General features: G+C 41.4%; 1 protein-coding gene across 1 annotated transcript; it reads left to right on the top strand.

Annotated features, from left to right (window-relative positions):
• Positions 1-1,375: 1,375 nt before the first annotated feature.
• On the top strand, positions 1,376-7,465 carry SLBP (stem-loop binding protein). The gene is made up of 7 exons (XM_026034135.1): positions 1,376-1,409; positions 2,666-2,770; positions 3,285-3,344; positions 3,465-3,596; positions 4,206-4,355; positions 5,602-5,686; positions 6,507-7,465. Exons 2-7 carry the CDS (start codon positions 2,739-2,741, stop codon positions 6,621-6,623), a joined length of 576 nt encoding a protein of 191 aa, XP_025889920.1. The 5' UTR covers positions 1,376-1,409; positions 2,666-2,738; the 3' UTR covers positions 6,624-7,465.
• The last annotated feature ends 7,725 nt before the right edge of the window (positions 7,466-15,190 follow it).

Here is a 15,190-nt window from a genome sequence, read left to right as displayed (position 1 = left end):
TGAGCCTGCATAGAAGCTGTGAGGGGGGGAAAATACACTAGTGGGTGGAAGGGGGCTTGCACCTCTCTCACCACTTCTCAAAATGCTGCTAATGTCCGTGAGGAGTAATAGGTAATAGTGGATAGGTAGTAATACTATTATAGTAAGTACTATAGTATAGTGTACTATATTATACTAGATATAGTATAGTAAATAGTAATAGGTAAGTGTATGTTAAAAAAGCTAAGAGCTAAAAAATGATTTCCAAATACACGCTTGGCAGGAGTCTTTGAGGTATATATGGTTAAAAAAAGGAGAATACAGATATGTTTTGTGAAAGTGAGATAATTTAAATAGTCACTACATTCACAAGTGGAAAACTTGGAAAGCTGGACCTTGTTTTGCATTGCAGTGCTTTGGCCAGCAAGCAAAATAATTAAAAAAAAAAAAAAAGAAAAGGCAGGCACTCCAGATGGCTTATCTTAGGAACAAGACTGAAACAGAGTGGTGGTTTTCTTCCCAAGGGTCTTATTTCCTGGGCCTTGTACTTGAGTGACTAGCGTGAGTTTTTACTACTAAAACATGACATCTCTTCACGGATTGTTTTAGCCTGTTTAGCCTTTAGCCCAGTCCACTCCAGAATGACCACTAAGACGGTTTGGCGGGTTCTGTGCCGGATTCTGGCATTTCGGAATCAGCAGGATCTGGCCGTGTCCGTGGGAAGCGGCCGGCCTCTGCAATCGCAGCCCAGCAGCCCCCGGCCGCGCCCAGCCGTGTTCCCAGCGGCAGGAACCCCAGTTTCGCGCCAAGGCCCTTCACGCGCTCCGGCTTGGCGCCAAAACCGCCGCCTTCTCCCGCCAACACGCCCCGCGGGGCGGGGCCGGGGCGCGCGGGCTGAACCACGGCAGCAGCGGGGGGGAGCGGGGCCCCCGGCCGCAGAGCGGCGCGGCGGGAGGAGGCGCCGCCCCCCCAGCGCGGGCGCGCGCGGTGGTTGGTCCCGCGCAGGCGGGGCGGGGGCGGGGGCGGGGCCGGCGGCGGCGGCGGGAGATGCGAAGGAGCTGAGGCGGGAAGGCGCCCGCTGCTCTCCGCTTCGCCCCGCGCCGCTCCACACCGGCCCCGCACCATGTCCTTCCGCCACCGGAGCCCGCACGGCAGGTAGCGCCTTTCTCCCCCTCTCCTGAGCCCGGGGGCCGGGGTGGGGCACGCCGCGGCGGCCGTTAACGGCCGCTAACGGTCCCCGCGCGCCGTTGCGCTGCCGCCATGCCCGTCGCGGCCTGGCGAGTGGCGGCGCGCCGCGTGCTCACGGTGTCCCCTGGTGCCGGCAGCCCGCAGGCCGCGCCCCGCTGCGCGCTGCGGAGGAAGCGCGGCGCGGACGGCAGGCGGAGGACGCGGGAGGAGGCGCGCGAGCCCGCGGACGGGCGGCTCCACAGGTGGGTGAGCGCGGGGCGCCGCGTCCGCGGGTCTCCCAGCCCCTGGGAATGTCGCTGCTGACGTCCCCGGGGTAAATACTGGCTAAATACTGAAGAGGCCGCCTGGGGAGGCTGGGGGGGTCTGCCCTGGAGACCTTCCAAACCCACCTGGATGCTGTCCTGTGCTCTGGGTGTCCCCGCTGGAGCAGGGCGTTGGACTGGGTGATCTCCAGAGGTCCCTTCCAACCTCAACCACTCCGTGATTTCTTACACCCAACACTACATTCTTCATCCCCTTCTCTTCTATTTCATGCTCCATCACTGGTGTTTACCAGGAGCCTCCATTGTAGTGGCCAGGTTGCACAACACAACGTCAATGTCAATGCCTTAAGCCCTGCTTTCCTGCCCCTCTGGTGGGGTTTAAGCACCACTCCGTTTTGCAGCTCGCAGTTTTGAGTTAGTGCTTTGAGGAGAACTCAGTCATCCCCTTAGTTATCGCCTGCCTTGGGAGGGCGAGGAGCCAAACTGCAAGACGCATTTAAGAGTGGGAAATCGGGCAGCCAGTGTTTGCTAGGAGGGGATAGGAGATTTGGCCCCGAAACCGTCTGAATCTGCTCGAGACCCTCATAGACTCCAGTGAAGACAGATCACTTTGCAAAGGCAGAGCAAAGCTCAGCTTATGACCTACAGACTGAACTTCTATTTTGTGCATTTGCCTGTTCTTCAAATTACGTTTTCCCACGAGATAGTTCCGCTGCTATCCCATTGTTTTATTTCATTAGCTGTACAACTTCTGTGGTTTTTTTTTTTTTTTTTTTTCTCCCACACTCTTAATGACTTTGCAACCACGAAAGGGTAAATATTTAACTCCTTTAGTGGATTCAAAATACCTAGGGGAGCAAATTAGTTACGAGGGTGTTCAACGTGCAGTGTTCTGAAGGGCAGCATTTGTACAGTGCAATTTGCTGTACACAGTGTAGTGCTGTAGGATACTTTACCTGAAACACTGGCACCTTTCTATGTGTATGGAAACTTACAGGAAAGAAAAACAAAAAAAAGGATGAAAAAGGGGAGAAAAATGCACCTCCTACTCCTTCCAAACCCAAAATGAGGCCTTACAAAGAGGTTTGTTTATTTTAATAGAACTGTGTAAGATTCTCACACCCAAAAGAGCATTATAAATGAATATAAGAAATAACTATTAAGCTAAAATGGGGAGGTAAGTGTGGAGGGAAAATACTACAAAATAAAATTTAATAGAGAGGCTTTCTTCTCAGTTTTACAACACCAGAAGGCCCTGGATCCCTTTCACGGTGTTCAGACTGGGGAACTGCAGTGGAAGAAGATGAAATGAGGACCAATGTTAACAAAGAAATTGCAAGGTACTGTGCAATTGGAAATGAAGTGACAGAAAGAGGGCAAATGGTACTTGTCTTGCAGAGTCTGTACTGAATTTAACCTCATGATTGTAGCAAAGCTTAGAGACTCACGAAGGCCCGATGGCCACAGAGAGCAAGTGCTGGCTTTAGGCCAGCTTTGGCTGGTCCACAGAGTGACTCTTGGGAGAGTTCATGTGCACTGCTGAATGTCCCCCTTTTGTCCTCTCCTAAATCTCTTTGTCTTTCGGTGGTGTTGTCTCGATTGCTGTTTGTGAGTATAGTTACTATGGAAAGAATTTTAGGGGGAAGACTTGGGAACAGTAGCTTGGGGAGGTTATCGAATAGATCTTTCCAGTTTCCCTAAATGAGAAGGTATTGATAGTCTGTGGGTTGACTTTGGTATTATTGCGTGATAGAAAAGTGTAATCAACTGTGAGCTATGTATGTGTGTGCTGGAGGGGGAATCTTATTTTCTTTTTGTGTATACTCTTAAGAAACTTGATTTGAACTCTTGCAGATACAGAAGAAAACTCCTGATAAATGAATTTTCAAGAGAAAGAAAGTCCTCCTCTGGAAGGTAAGAATTTTCTAACTTAGTTGAGGAAAATCATGACAGTGGTCTCAATTTAACTTGTCTTTTGTCTTTGGCTAGCTTTTGTTTTCTAATATTTTCAAATTCACACTACTTTTTTTCTAGTTCTGACTCAAAGGAGTCCAGTGTAACAGTAGAACTTGAGACAGATGAAGTGGTTTTGATGAGAAGACAAAAACAGATAAACTATGGAAAAAACACCATTGCATATGATAGATACATTAAAGAAGTTCCTAGGTAAGTTTTGAATTCTAGAAAACTGTGTACTACATATAACAAACAGCTATGGCATATTTGTATATTAACAGGCTACTCTTGGTATCTGAGGCCTATTCAAATGAAGGCAGAATTGGTTCTAAGACTTTTGTCCTCTCCCCAAGATGACTGAAACTAGTGTGGGCAAAAACAAGTGCTGCAGAAATGAAAGCGAAAGGTGTTTGTATTGTAGTTGCAATAGACAACTAGAAGAAATGAAACTTCACAGTCAGCTCTTCAACCTTACTAAGTTGAAAGGCAAAACAGCCTTGTTTCTCTTAGGTTTGAAAGGCATATGAAATGCAGAAGCCAGATGCTGAAGTTTTCAGGCTTTCAGAATTAAGATAATTTATATTTGAACCAATAGAAGGTGGAAAACCTAAACTGTGAATATAATCTTTTACTTAAGCCTGAACTTGTGCTAATTGTGGAGTTTTTTTTTTCCTCTCTAGGTCATATTACTTTTTTCAGAATATGCTGCTCTGTAATTGGGCTCTTAAGTAGACAGCTAGTTTTAGAGTTTAAAGCTATTTGATAAGTGTGGTGTTTGATATCTGTGAAAAGCACTAATTTTTCTGAACATCTGAGCAGATGCCATCGTATACCAGGAGTTCACCCCAGAACGCCAAATAAATTTAAGAAGTACAGCCGTAGGTCATGGGACCAGCAAATCAAACTGTGGAAAGTGGCATTGCATTCCTGGGATCCACCTACTGAAGAAGGATGTGATCTGCAAGAAATGTATGTATCCACTATTCTGGGTATTTACAAATGTTTTCACTAGCCCTTTGTCTACATTTAGTGCCATCTAGTCCTCTTCAGCTCCCTTGCAGACGGAATGGGTGTTAGCTGACTTGGGAGACTTGTCTGGTCCTAGTTGGTAGGACTGGGTTTAGCTGGTGTCCTTGCAAGGACATGGCTCTGTGTCCCTCTTTAGTAGCTTTCCCCAGAGTGAAACCAGAGGTTCTACTGCAGTGCTCTATAAAGGATGGACTACACTAGCAGGGCAGCCTGGTCCTTTCCGAACAGTTTGAAGACTAATTCAGGAGGGAAAAGCGATTTGTGGTGAAAGCCCTGCCGGTCAGTTTGGCTACCAGACTTTCAGTTGACTCATGAATATTGAGCTCATAACAATACAGTGTGTGAGAACATGCTGTATGCTCTTGCCATTTAGTATTCCAAGAGCAGTGGTATAAATTCTTCTTTCTGAGAAGTACTAGTAAAATCACCTCAGGGTAGCATTAAATTAAAAACATTGCTATGAGAGCTTACAATCTAGATTAGTGTGATCTTTTACCCTGGAAGATGTAAATGTGACTTTTTTTTCCTCTGTAGGAAACAAACAAAACAAAAAAAAACCCCACGCCCTCATCAAGCAAATTATAAAATAAAATAAGCTGGCACTACAGAATGAGGGAAAAGAGATGTAACTGGCTCTATTAAAAAATACTTTTGTTGTTAAGTTTTTGTTTGTTTTCCCTCATGATAAAATTAAAGTCCCTATGGAGCAATGTGATCTAAAACCAAAGGCTTTGGTTAATTTTCATTTGTAGCCAACGTGGAGTCGGCTGTTATTCTAGCTTGACACTAGACACTAGCAACTGTGTATGTTGCTGTTGAAATGCTGCCCCCAGATGGGATGGGTCTGATTGTGTGTGTTAATTTAATGTTGGAAGGCAATTAGCCTTGTCTCTGAAAGTAAGTTCCTGGTTCTTTTCGTCATACCTACCCTCTGTACTAAGGCATTACTTGAGCATTGGGTATTTGCCTCAAGGCTTCAATTTGATCTTTGGATGTTTTAAAAGTGTTAGTTGACTTGGAGTTCTGTTTGGTCTCAGCAATGTGTCAACTCTGTCTGTGTAATCTCTGTAGGTCTCTTTGTTCTTGTCCTGCTATCAGTTCTAAAACCACAGCCACAAAATGCACCAAAGTTACTGTGAGAAAACAGAATTTGTTCTAAGCTGTATGTTTTTGAATTATTTTACAGTAGTCCTGTTGATCTTGGTGAGATGGAGACGGAATCCATTGGAAGCAATTCTACTGAATCACAAACAAGTTCTCAAGATAACTATGTAAGAATATTTGCTACTTGCATAAATATATTTTGAATAACCAGTCCATTACTTATAATTATATCCAGAGTAGCTTGAATATGTAAGACTCTGTAACCTGCCAGATGTGGGTAGAGACTGTGTATACAGCTGAGTGATTTAAGTTGCAGAGGAACTGCTGTTTTCCTCTATGGCCAGTGTTTGTCTCTAGTTCAGGGAGAACTTGCATGATCTGCTGAGATGAGATACCTCAATCTTTGTAGCCTACAAAAGAGAATATTTCCGTGTGTTTAAAGCATGCCTTTGTCCCTGCTTGAGCAGGGAGGTTGGACTAGATGATCTCTAGAGGTCCCTGCCAACCTTGAACATTCTGTGATTCTGTGACATGCCACTTGTGACCTGCAGTCTAAAGAGGAAACACTTGCTATAAAGATTGTGATGCCTGATGTTAAAACAGGACATAATTCAGTCCAACTTCTTGAAGCGGGCTATTTTTATATCCAGGAAACCTTTTGCACAGTTGAACTGTGAGCCTCCATAGAAATTCAGTAGTTTTTTTTAATGGGTTGCTCTCCTGAATATTTACTATGTATAATATTTCAGTATCTGAATACTTTGAACATATATTGAAAATCTTAAGAAATAGTTGGATGGAGAGAGAAGCATTCATTTAAACTCTTCACTTTTTTTTACTTTAAGTATTGTTTGTGATATTTAAAAAGTGATATTTAAAGTGTTCATAAGCCTCTGTTAGAGAGGGATAAATGAGGTACAGAAGCAAAAGATGTTGTTGTGCAACTAAGTTGCATTTGACTAATTTTTCACTGACTTTACTTTCCAGGAAACTTATTCTGGCACTCCCACAAAAGTCAGACACATCGACTATCAAGCAGAAGGTGAATTTGACTTAGAAGCATGTTTGAGTGAGCCACTTAAAGATTTCAATACTGTGAGTTAAATAGTCTTGGGCAAATTGTTTTAGAGGAAGTTTCTTTTAAATTTGAGAGGTTAGCCTGATTAAACAGCGGGCTGTTTTCTACCTGTTAATTGTATGAGAGCCCAAGCAAAGTTAGACTGTTCCTCTAAGCTGTGGCTGGTCTGTGTATCCTCTGGACCAAACCTATGTAAAAATAGAATTAAGTTGTGTGACTTTTTAACTTCTAATTTATGTATATCAGATTTTTTTTATAAAACATTTCAACTTTTTTTTTTATAAAAACATTTCAACATTTGCCTAGAGAAATAGCCAAAGGCAATGCTGTCCTCAGCTGATTATAAATAGTTCAGTAAGATCTCGTGTTTTTTCCACATTGTTGTTTGTAACTCCAGTTGCCACCTACACATTAAGAGCAAAGTAGAGAGATGTTTTTGACTCTATATCACTTTGCTTTTTCGTTTGTCTCTATTTAAAAAAAAATGTATCTGTAGGTAATGCAGGTGGTAGCTGAACCATGCTGATTATTTTTACTAGTAAACAGGGCCACTGCAGTTAAATTTAAGAGCATTTCTTAAGTAAGAGCAGGTTATTTTTAATTTGCAAAAAAAAAAAAAAAAAGGCTTTTGAAACAATGGGAAAGTAAATACTTAAAGAATCTGGAGTTCATATGGTAAAGCTTGAATAGCAGTAATAGAAGAAGCAGTAGCCTGGGAAGTCTGTAAATAGTCATGATCTCTTAAAGCTGTTGAGAAAACAAGATGCTAAAGAACAGTGCTCAAGTCTTTTTAATTTGCTGATTTTAAAATGTAAAACTGTTGTAAATGATAACACTGTACAGACTTTCTGCTGAAAGCAGTTGTTTCTATTGCCTTTTTTTTTGTATGGGATGTTGCTGGAAAATAAATGGATGTGTGCTTATGACTCTTTAGCTTCATTTCATATTAATTATGTTCTGTGGATAACAGTGCTGGTAACATGCAAAAAATATCAAGTATTACTACCTACACTTGCATATTTGTTCTTTAGCACCATCTTCTGACTTCCCCTGCGAGCACCTAAAACATACTTGTATGTGTATGTGCCACTGTAGGGACTTAAGCCTTAATGTTACGTAAGGCTGCTGACCTTTAGCAGATTCCTTAGAGATAGCTTAGACTAGTCAGTTGGCTGTTGGCTGGCTATCAAATTCTGTTATCTGGAACACCTGCTGGAAGAGGTAGGTGGAAAAATGTGCCTTGCTTATTAAGCAGAATCTTTTACCAAAGATAGTCTCTCTCTTTTATATATATATATAATATATAAAAAAATATATCTATATATTATATAGATATATAATCTTCAAAATGGATTTTCTGGGTGTGAGTGTTAACTTGTTAGGCTAAACAGAGATACTTAAACTCCTGTACTTATTGAAATGAGTACCTTAGTTGAGAAGAGTATTGCTAGTTGTCTAATCCATCAGGCACTCGTAACATTCCTGTCTAGGATCTGAAGAGAAATTCCAAGAGAAAGTTGTACCTGGGATGAAGATGGAGCTGCAGTTTGGCGTTGAGGAGATGGCCTTTCTCGAACCTTGCCTTTACTTGCAGAGACAGCAAACTGGTAATTCTTGCTCACTGCTCAAAGGGCACTGAGCACATGAGCAGAAGAGAGCTACACACGTAACAGGAGGTTTGTTGGGATCAATTCAGTGGCTCCTGGTTCTCTTCTGATCCCTCTGTGTTTGCTTTCTACGCTCTCCCCAATCCATTTTTTGACTAGACTGAAAACAGGACTATTAAGAAAAGTAGGGATAGGTAAAAATTGTAGCTTGAGCCACAGGTCACTTCAGAATTTTTTTCCTATGTCCCCTTCAGTAAAGGTAGTTCATTTTTCTAACTGGAATCCAGGTGATTGCATATGAAGTTGTGTGGGAACACTATGTCAGACCATGGATACTTAGTGTTAGGTATTTTTATATCTCTTTTTTTTTTTTTTTTTTTTTTATACAATGAGCCAAAGCTGAGTTCTGTCTCTGCCCCTTACTGTTTGTAACCGGTGGTTCTAGACTTGTCAAGAGAGATTTTGAGGATATTTTGTGATTGCTTTGAAGATTAGTGGTGAGTAACACAAAGCCAACAACAGAGCTGCTCATTTGCCTTGAATAGGTTTGGATGTTAAGCAAAGGCAGTTCACACAAGTACCAGCCAAGAATAAAGTCTTAATGTTTAATGAAACAGTGTTTTTATCCAATGTGAAATGAGTAAGGCAAGAATGCCTTAGCAAATCACATTGTATAACTGAAAGTGGTATTTCACAGGTCACCTTGATTCTCTCTCCATAAGCTTAGAAGTGCTTGACATTTTGTAGTAATAGATTAGACCTAGATTTTGTGTCTCAGGTCACGCTTTATTAGGAGATACCAGCTGTCTTTGCTGGAGTTCTACTGCCATTGTAATGCTTAAATTCTCTAATTTGGTGTTACTCTACTGTAATGGCTTAATAAGTAATTAGCTGATCAATGAATTGGCTTTCCTACCTGCTGTTTTTAACTTCAGGTTATATCAAAAATTGATTCAATGAAAGTGGCGGAACTCTTTAAGGCTGTATCTAGACTGCTCAGGATAACTTGAGGTACAAACAAATTTGTATAGTTTGATCTCGGAGATAAGATTGGCCATAAAATGGCATCTTAAATAATCCTGTGGTGAATCAATAGTTTTCTCTGAGATAGAGAACAAGAATAAGGAACTTCTGGAGTCCATGTGCTAAGGGAGAGATGATTAGATGAGACTTAATACGGGGAGGGGAAATTTTGTTAATCTGAACCTGTATCTGAGTGTCAGAATGTGTCTTCAGTGGTCAAACCCAGCAGAAAGAGTGGAAATGTTCTCTAGACGTCTCTCTCATTTGGATCAGGGCAATATTCAGAAGATAGCTTTAGGGCAGCTTCCAAAGGGCAAGGATATTTAAGACTGATCTCTCAATAAGAATATTGAACCTAGCAAGTTTCCCCTGAGAAAATTATAGAATGAATGCATCTCCTCCTGTTTATTCTATAGAAAGCTGCTGCTCTGCTAATCTGTAGAATGTCATCATCTGTGAAAAGCTTTATAGGGAGCTTTTCACATAATTTCATGAAGAATTGTGTTACGGGAAACCTAGCTGGGGTGTATGCGATTGTTTTATTTATAAGAAAAAAGTGCTATTAAAGCCTTTTTTCCTTGAGTAATATGGGATCTTTGTGACATTTGCTAGATGCTGTGACTTGTGTTGTTTGGTATCTCTATCAGTGAGGGAAATACAGGACCTTTTCTCTCACCAAAAGATTCTAGTAGGAGAGGGATGTGGACAAAAAAACCCGAGTGCCCTAGTACCTCTGTGGAGTGCCAGGATACTGGGCAAACCCCTCTGCTTAGTGCGGGTTCTGTTGGTTTGAAATGCATAACAAAGGCTTCTCCATTGGCAGATGGCTTCACACTCCTCTAAGCTTCTTCAGAGCCTCTCTTCAGCGGGTAGCTTAAGTCCACCTCGAGCAAAGCCAAGTCACCTGCGGCCGCCCTTCTGTTCTCTGCTCTCCTGTGACCAGCACTTGCATAAATTGCACTCGTCTGGTTGAGAACAACTGTGCTTTTCCAGCCTACCCCTTGCTGGTTCACCTGATTTGAGCCCCTCATCTAGGCAGGGATGGCATCTTATTTCCAGGTTTTTTCTCAGTTTTAAAATTTTGAAGCATTTCCACTGTGTTGCACTTCGTCAGTGTCTTTTCCACCTGTATGCCAGAAAGGAGACATTCTACCTTCCAGATCTCTGCCTCTGAAGTATAAGGCTCTGCTGCTGTTCCTTTTTCTGCACAAACAATCCATCCCTTGTTTTCTCTTTCTCTAATGTGCTTTGGCTATTTACCAGTAACTTATTTTTGCTTGGTGGCCTTAAAAGCAAAACTCAGGTGAAAATCCTTGCTGTTCAGCACATGTACTAGCCCAGGGACCAGGTACGTGTGAGTGGACAGTTTAAACACCAATTTCTTCAATCTGAACTATTTCTTTTAAGTGGGTTGTGTTCAGTGACTGCTGCTGGAGTGGTTTCAGATTTTGAATTTATCTCAAGACAGCAGGACATCAATACTCTTGGCTGCAATTCTATGAGTTATTCCCATTTCCTTCAACGCTATAAAGTTTCTTTATGGAGTTGCATCCAACTAGGAGTCTAAACAGAGTCATCACGTTGCTTAATTTTTTTCCCCAGGTACTGAACATAGAAATGGAAAATAACTTTTTGCTGGCTACAGCCCTCTGGTGGTTAAACGTGGGATAACTTCACCCTTTTAGAGTCATGTCGGGAATCTTACGAGGAATAACATTCGGATGTTCAACCACATAATTAAATTTAATGAAGTTTACTTAAGGTGGAAGATTGGCAAGTACTTCTGTCCACTTAAGAATTTAACCTGCTATTTCTAAACTTTCTAAAAATAGAGGCAACAGATCTTACAAACCCTGTTTTCTTATGGATTTGTGCCTTTTATTTCATGATTCTCTTACCCCCTTCATAACAAGAGTCTTGAATCCTCGTTCAGCATCCTTCATGTCATGCCTGGCTAAGTGAGAGCAGTCTTGGCTGTAGCCAATTTAAAGCTACATCTGAGTTGGCTGAGACAGTGGATGACTCTGTACTGATAGAGGGGCAAGCAGAACAGGTTAGAGCTTAAGCCCTTCCTGCTTTTCCTTCACATGGGCATAAACCAGGTCTTCATTAATTACCTGGTATTTCATCAAGCTGAATGGAAAATTTTATCTCCTCTTCTGTTAAATATAGATGGAATTAGAAAGGTAGCTCAGAAATTCAGGAGAAAGAGGGAAATAAAAGGAAAAAAGCCCTGGTGATACAGTGATCTAGGTCTCTTTAAAGAAACCAAGCTAAAACTTGCTTTGTTCTGTTCACTTCTGAATCAAAAATACCCTTTCAAGCGATGTTTTGTTCCTGTTTATGTTTACTGAGAAGAACCAAAATGATTATATGATTTGTCATGTTGCTGGAAATATATAAGGCATTGGTACAGAGTCAATTACTTTATTTTTTGTAATTTTGCTTTAATGTGGATCCCTGCAGAAGTCCCTTGGGGACGATCAAGTCTATTCTATTGAAATACCTGGACTGGTGAAAGAGCCATTCTGAAGGAAATCCTAATTTACTGAAAAATCCCCCTTCTCATGTGTTTTTTTTTTTTTTTTTTTTTTTNTTTTTTTTGAGGTACATCTGATTCATTTCTTAAAATCTAAAGACTGGCTAGTAATTGCTGAAGGCTTCCATTTTGAGTACTTCCTGACACAAATATGGATAACTTTGGAAAAATATTATAGAAACAGTTGAGAAATCAAAAGTCCTCTTGGCAGTGTTAGAATCCATTTTATTTATTTCCAAAGAAATCAATGTACTTAGTGCAGTATAAATGATAGAGTGCCTGGGAGAAAGCAGTACTGTTGGGCAGAATCCATTCAATACATCCTTTATTTAATTCTGTGGTATCTGGGTAGTATCTAAATGTAAAACACACCAGGAATCAAGATCTGGCAGCTCCGAGTTCTGACCCCTGCTGTATATTTGGATTACCACCAGGGCTGGTTGCTTCATTCTTGGAGCTTACCGTTTAACTCCCTTGGACTGGGTTTAAACACAATAGGAAACTAATTTATCCACAAAGGTGCTGATTCATGCACTTGAGAAATACCTTAGCTTTAAGTGGAAAATTGGAGCCTTCTTGATGAGTCAAAGGGGAGTTCAACTATATATGCTGAGAGTTACCTATATTTTTTTTTTTTCAAGACTACTGAAAAATTTCCTGGAAGACACTGAAAGGGTTGTAATTATTAGCAAAAGCAAATCTCCTTCTGTGTTTCTTTAGAAAGGGGATATTGCATTTTTTCTGAAAAATTCTTCATCCTCAGAAATATGAGTGCAGCAGTAGAGAAGTGAAGGCTGCTCTTTCAATCAGCTTTCTTGTGCTAAAATCAAAGTAACTTTGCAGTACTGCAGAGGGCAGTAAAAGTGCATGTTTAATTACATGCACACAAAAGAAATCTCAGCATTGCTTTACATTTGTTGTAAATGCCAGGAATCTAATTATACTTACTGATTCTGACCTTAGGAGCAACCCATAGTTCCAATAAAATCCCTTCAAGTCTGTCATCTTTCACTGTTCCTTCCATTTCCAGTTTCGCTTGATCTTAAGCCCATTATTACAGGGAATGGAGAATAATAGTAACTTAACAGGAGACAGGCAGAGAAAAAAAATGGAATTTAGGTGGAAAAAAACCTGTCTCCTGACAGCTGCCACTAGAGTTCTTGCATTTAAAATCCTCAGTGATATGCAGTGTAAATGCCTGAAAATGGTTATTTAAATTGCTTTATAGAGATGCAAGGAATAAAAAAGTCAATTTCTTCTTGCAGTTCTGAGATTTCCCAAGGAAAACTCATTCCTTGAGTTTCTTTGTGCCCAGTTAATGTTTTCAGAAGCTTCCTTGACAGGTCATCAAGTATCATCCAGTTTTGAACTGGTCTCTGATAGGGAGTGAGTAGGAATTGGAGGATGGCTGAGATTTTTGCCTGTGCTCAGTTTATAATGCAGGATTGGATCCATGTTCTTTAACATACTTGTTAAGAGTCTGTTTCTCATATATCTAAAAAAATCATCAGATCAGTGCAGTAAAAGCTCTGCAGTATGAATGAGGAATTTTACACTGAAGTGGAAGTGCTGAATATGAAATCAAGGTATAGGGATTAGCAGTAGCTGAAAGGAATATGCTGGTAAGGTGGTTGTGGATGGCACAAAGAGTGCATCAGAGCAGACAGAGATTTGCAAAACCTGAACACAGTAAATGAATTTGATACTGAGTGTAGGAGCAAAACTGTCAACTTACCAAAATAACATTTTACGTTTCTTTCTGTAGCACTTGACCATTCTTGTACTATGTCAATGTTAAGATTAGCAATATACTGAAAGATAAATGTTTTATCTAGATAATAATCATGCCATAGATGGAGACATAATGCAGTTTTATTATTGAAAGCTAATTAAAAGAGGGCTGGATGTAATGACAGGTTTTAGAAATATAGACTAGCCAAAGTATTTGCCTTCAGACAAAGGTGGGAAGCATTTACATTAGTTCTCTGGAAAGCATCTGGAACTGAGCAGGGACAGGCTTTCCATGGGGTAAAAAGAAACTGTTTGTCACTTTTTTTAATAGTGAAAGAAAAGTGAAGATACCCTTCTGGGAAGGTCAGAATCAAGTCCTTGCCCTGCCTGATGGGGAGGCTGCAGGTAAAGCCGGGTCTAGTAGAGCACTGCCAGCTCTTCACTGTTCCTGTGTTAGGGGTTCTGCTCCCTTGTGGTCAGAAACCTTCCTGTAAAAAAACACCATTGCAATCAATGCGATTCTACCTCACTTAGTTAATTTTTGGCCTGTAATGCTAAGAAGATACTTCCCCTCTCCTAGCCCCCTCCAAAAAAAATCCCTAACAATCTAATGGGAACGTTCAAGCTATGAGTTTTGAAGCTGATGTGGATTTAGGGTGGAGTGGAACAAAAAATACATTTTGTCTCCTAGCACAAGTTTATTTTACCTGGACTATAGGTAGAATTTGGGCCCTGCGATGGAATTTAGCAAAGAATTTCTTTACGTTAGTGCAATATTTTAAGATTGCTGTTTTAAAATAGATAGGAAAATTCGGTGTTTATTTCTAGAAACTGAAAGCTGAAAAGACGACTTTTCATCAACAAAATGCAGTTTTTCTTGCTTTCTTGGCCTCCATGGGTTTGTTTTTGCTGTATTCCCAAAAGCAAACAAACAAAACATTAAACTGTGTAAAGAAAACTGGTTTTGACTGTGGGAGGGCAATATGTTCTTGCTGGTGTAGGAAGCGTGTCCAGCTCACTGAACAAAGTAGATCTGTTTGAACGTTGCCTGTTGTAGTAACGTTTGAAAGCTGAGACTAGCGACTGGCTTTCAGGCTGCTTAGTGCTGTGAGTCGTATTTCTCACAAGGATGCAGATGCAAAAGGGATGATCCCTTCCAGAGCTTCATAGGTTAAGTCAGGAAATCCATATCTCACACACCAAGCAAAAATATGCTAGCAACTGCTGGGAAAATGACAACTGCGGCGCCTGGTCGCTTGTCAAATCAATGAGGCTTTTCTCTCCTTTTGGTGAGAATTTATTTGCAGGGGTTGGTGAGCTGAGAAAATAAGATTCCTGACCTAATGGTCACCCCCATTGGTATCTCATTGTGGAAAATACTCTCTGCTGCAGTCCATTCAAGTGATTGGCAATGACAGCTTGGATGGATATTGTCACTTGACAGGGCTTTGCGCTCTCTCTGTGCTGAAAATGATGCGAAAAGATCCGTTCCCCGGCGCGCGGCGCCACCAGTAGAGTTTGTGAATGGACGGATGGATGAATGCGAGCGTCTGTCCCGCCGCTTGCAGCAGCAACAACAGAAATATTCCAATCCCATCCCTGAAATGAGATGCTAAGTAAATTCACGCACATGCGTTTGGTGCTCAAGCGGTGGCCGGCGGCGAGCGGAGCGAGTCCTTCCAAATGCCATGGC

The sequence above is a fragment of the Nothoprocta perdicaria genome, unplaced genomic scaffold, assembly GCF_003342845.1.
Source record: "Nothoprocta perdicaria isolate Ctin4 unplaced genomic scaffold, notPer1 scaffold_14, whole genome shotgun sequence".
Classification (NCBI taxonomy): Eukaryota; Metazoa; Chordata; class Aves; order Tinamiformes; family Tinamidae; genus Nothoprocta; species Nothoprocta perdicaria.
This window is presented reverse-complemented; position numbering and strand designations above follow the sequence as displayed.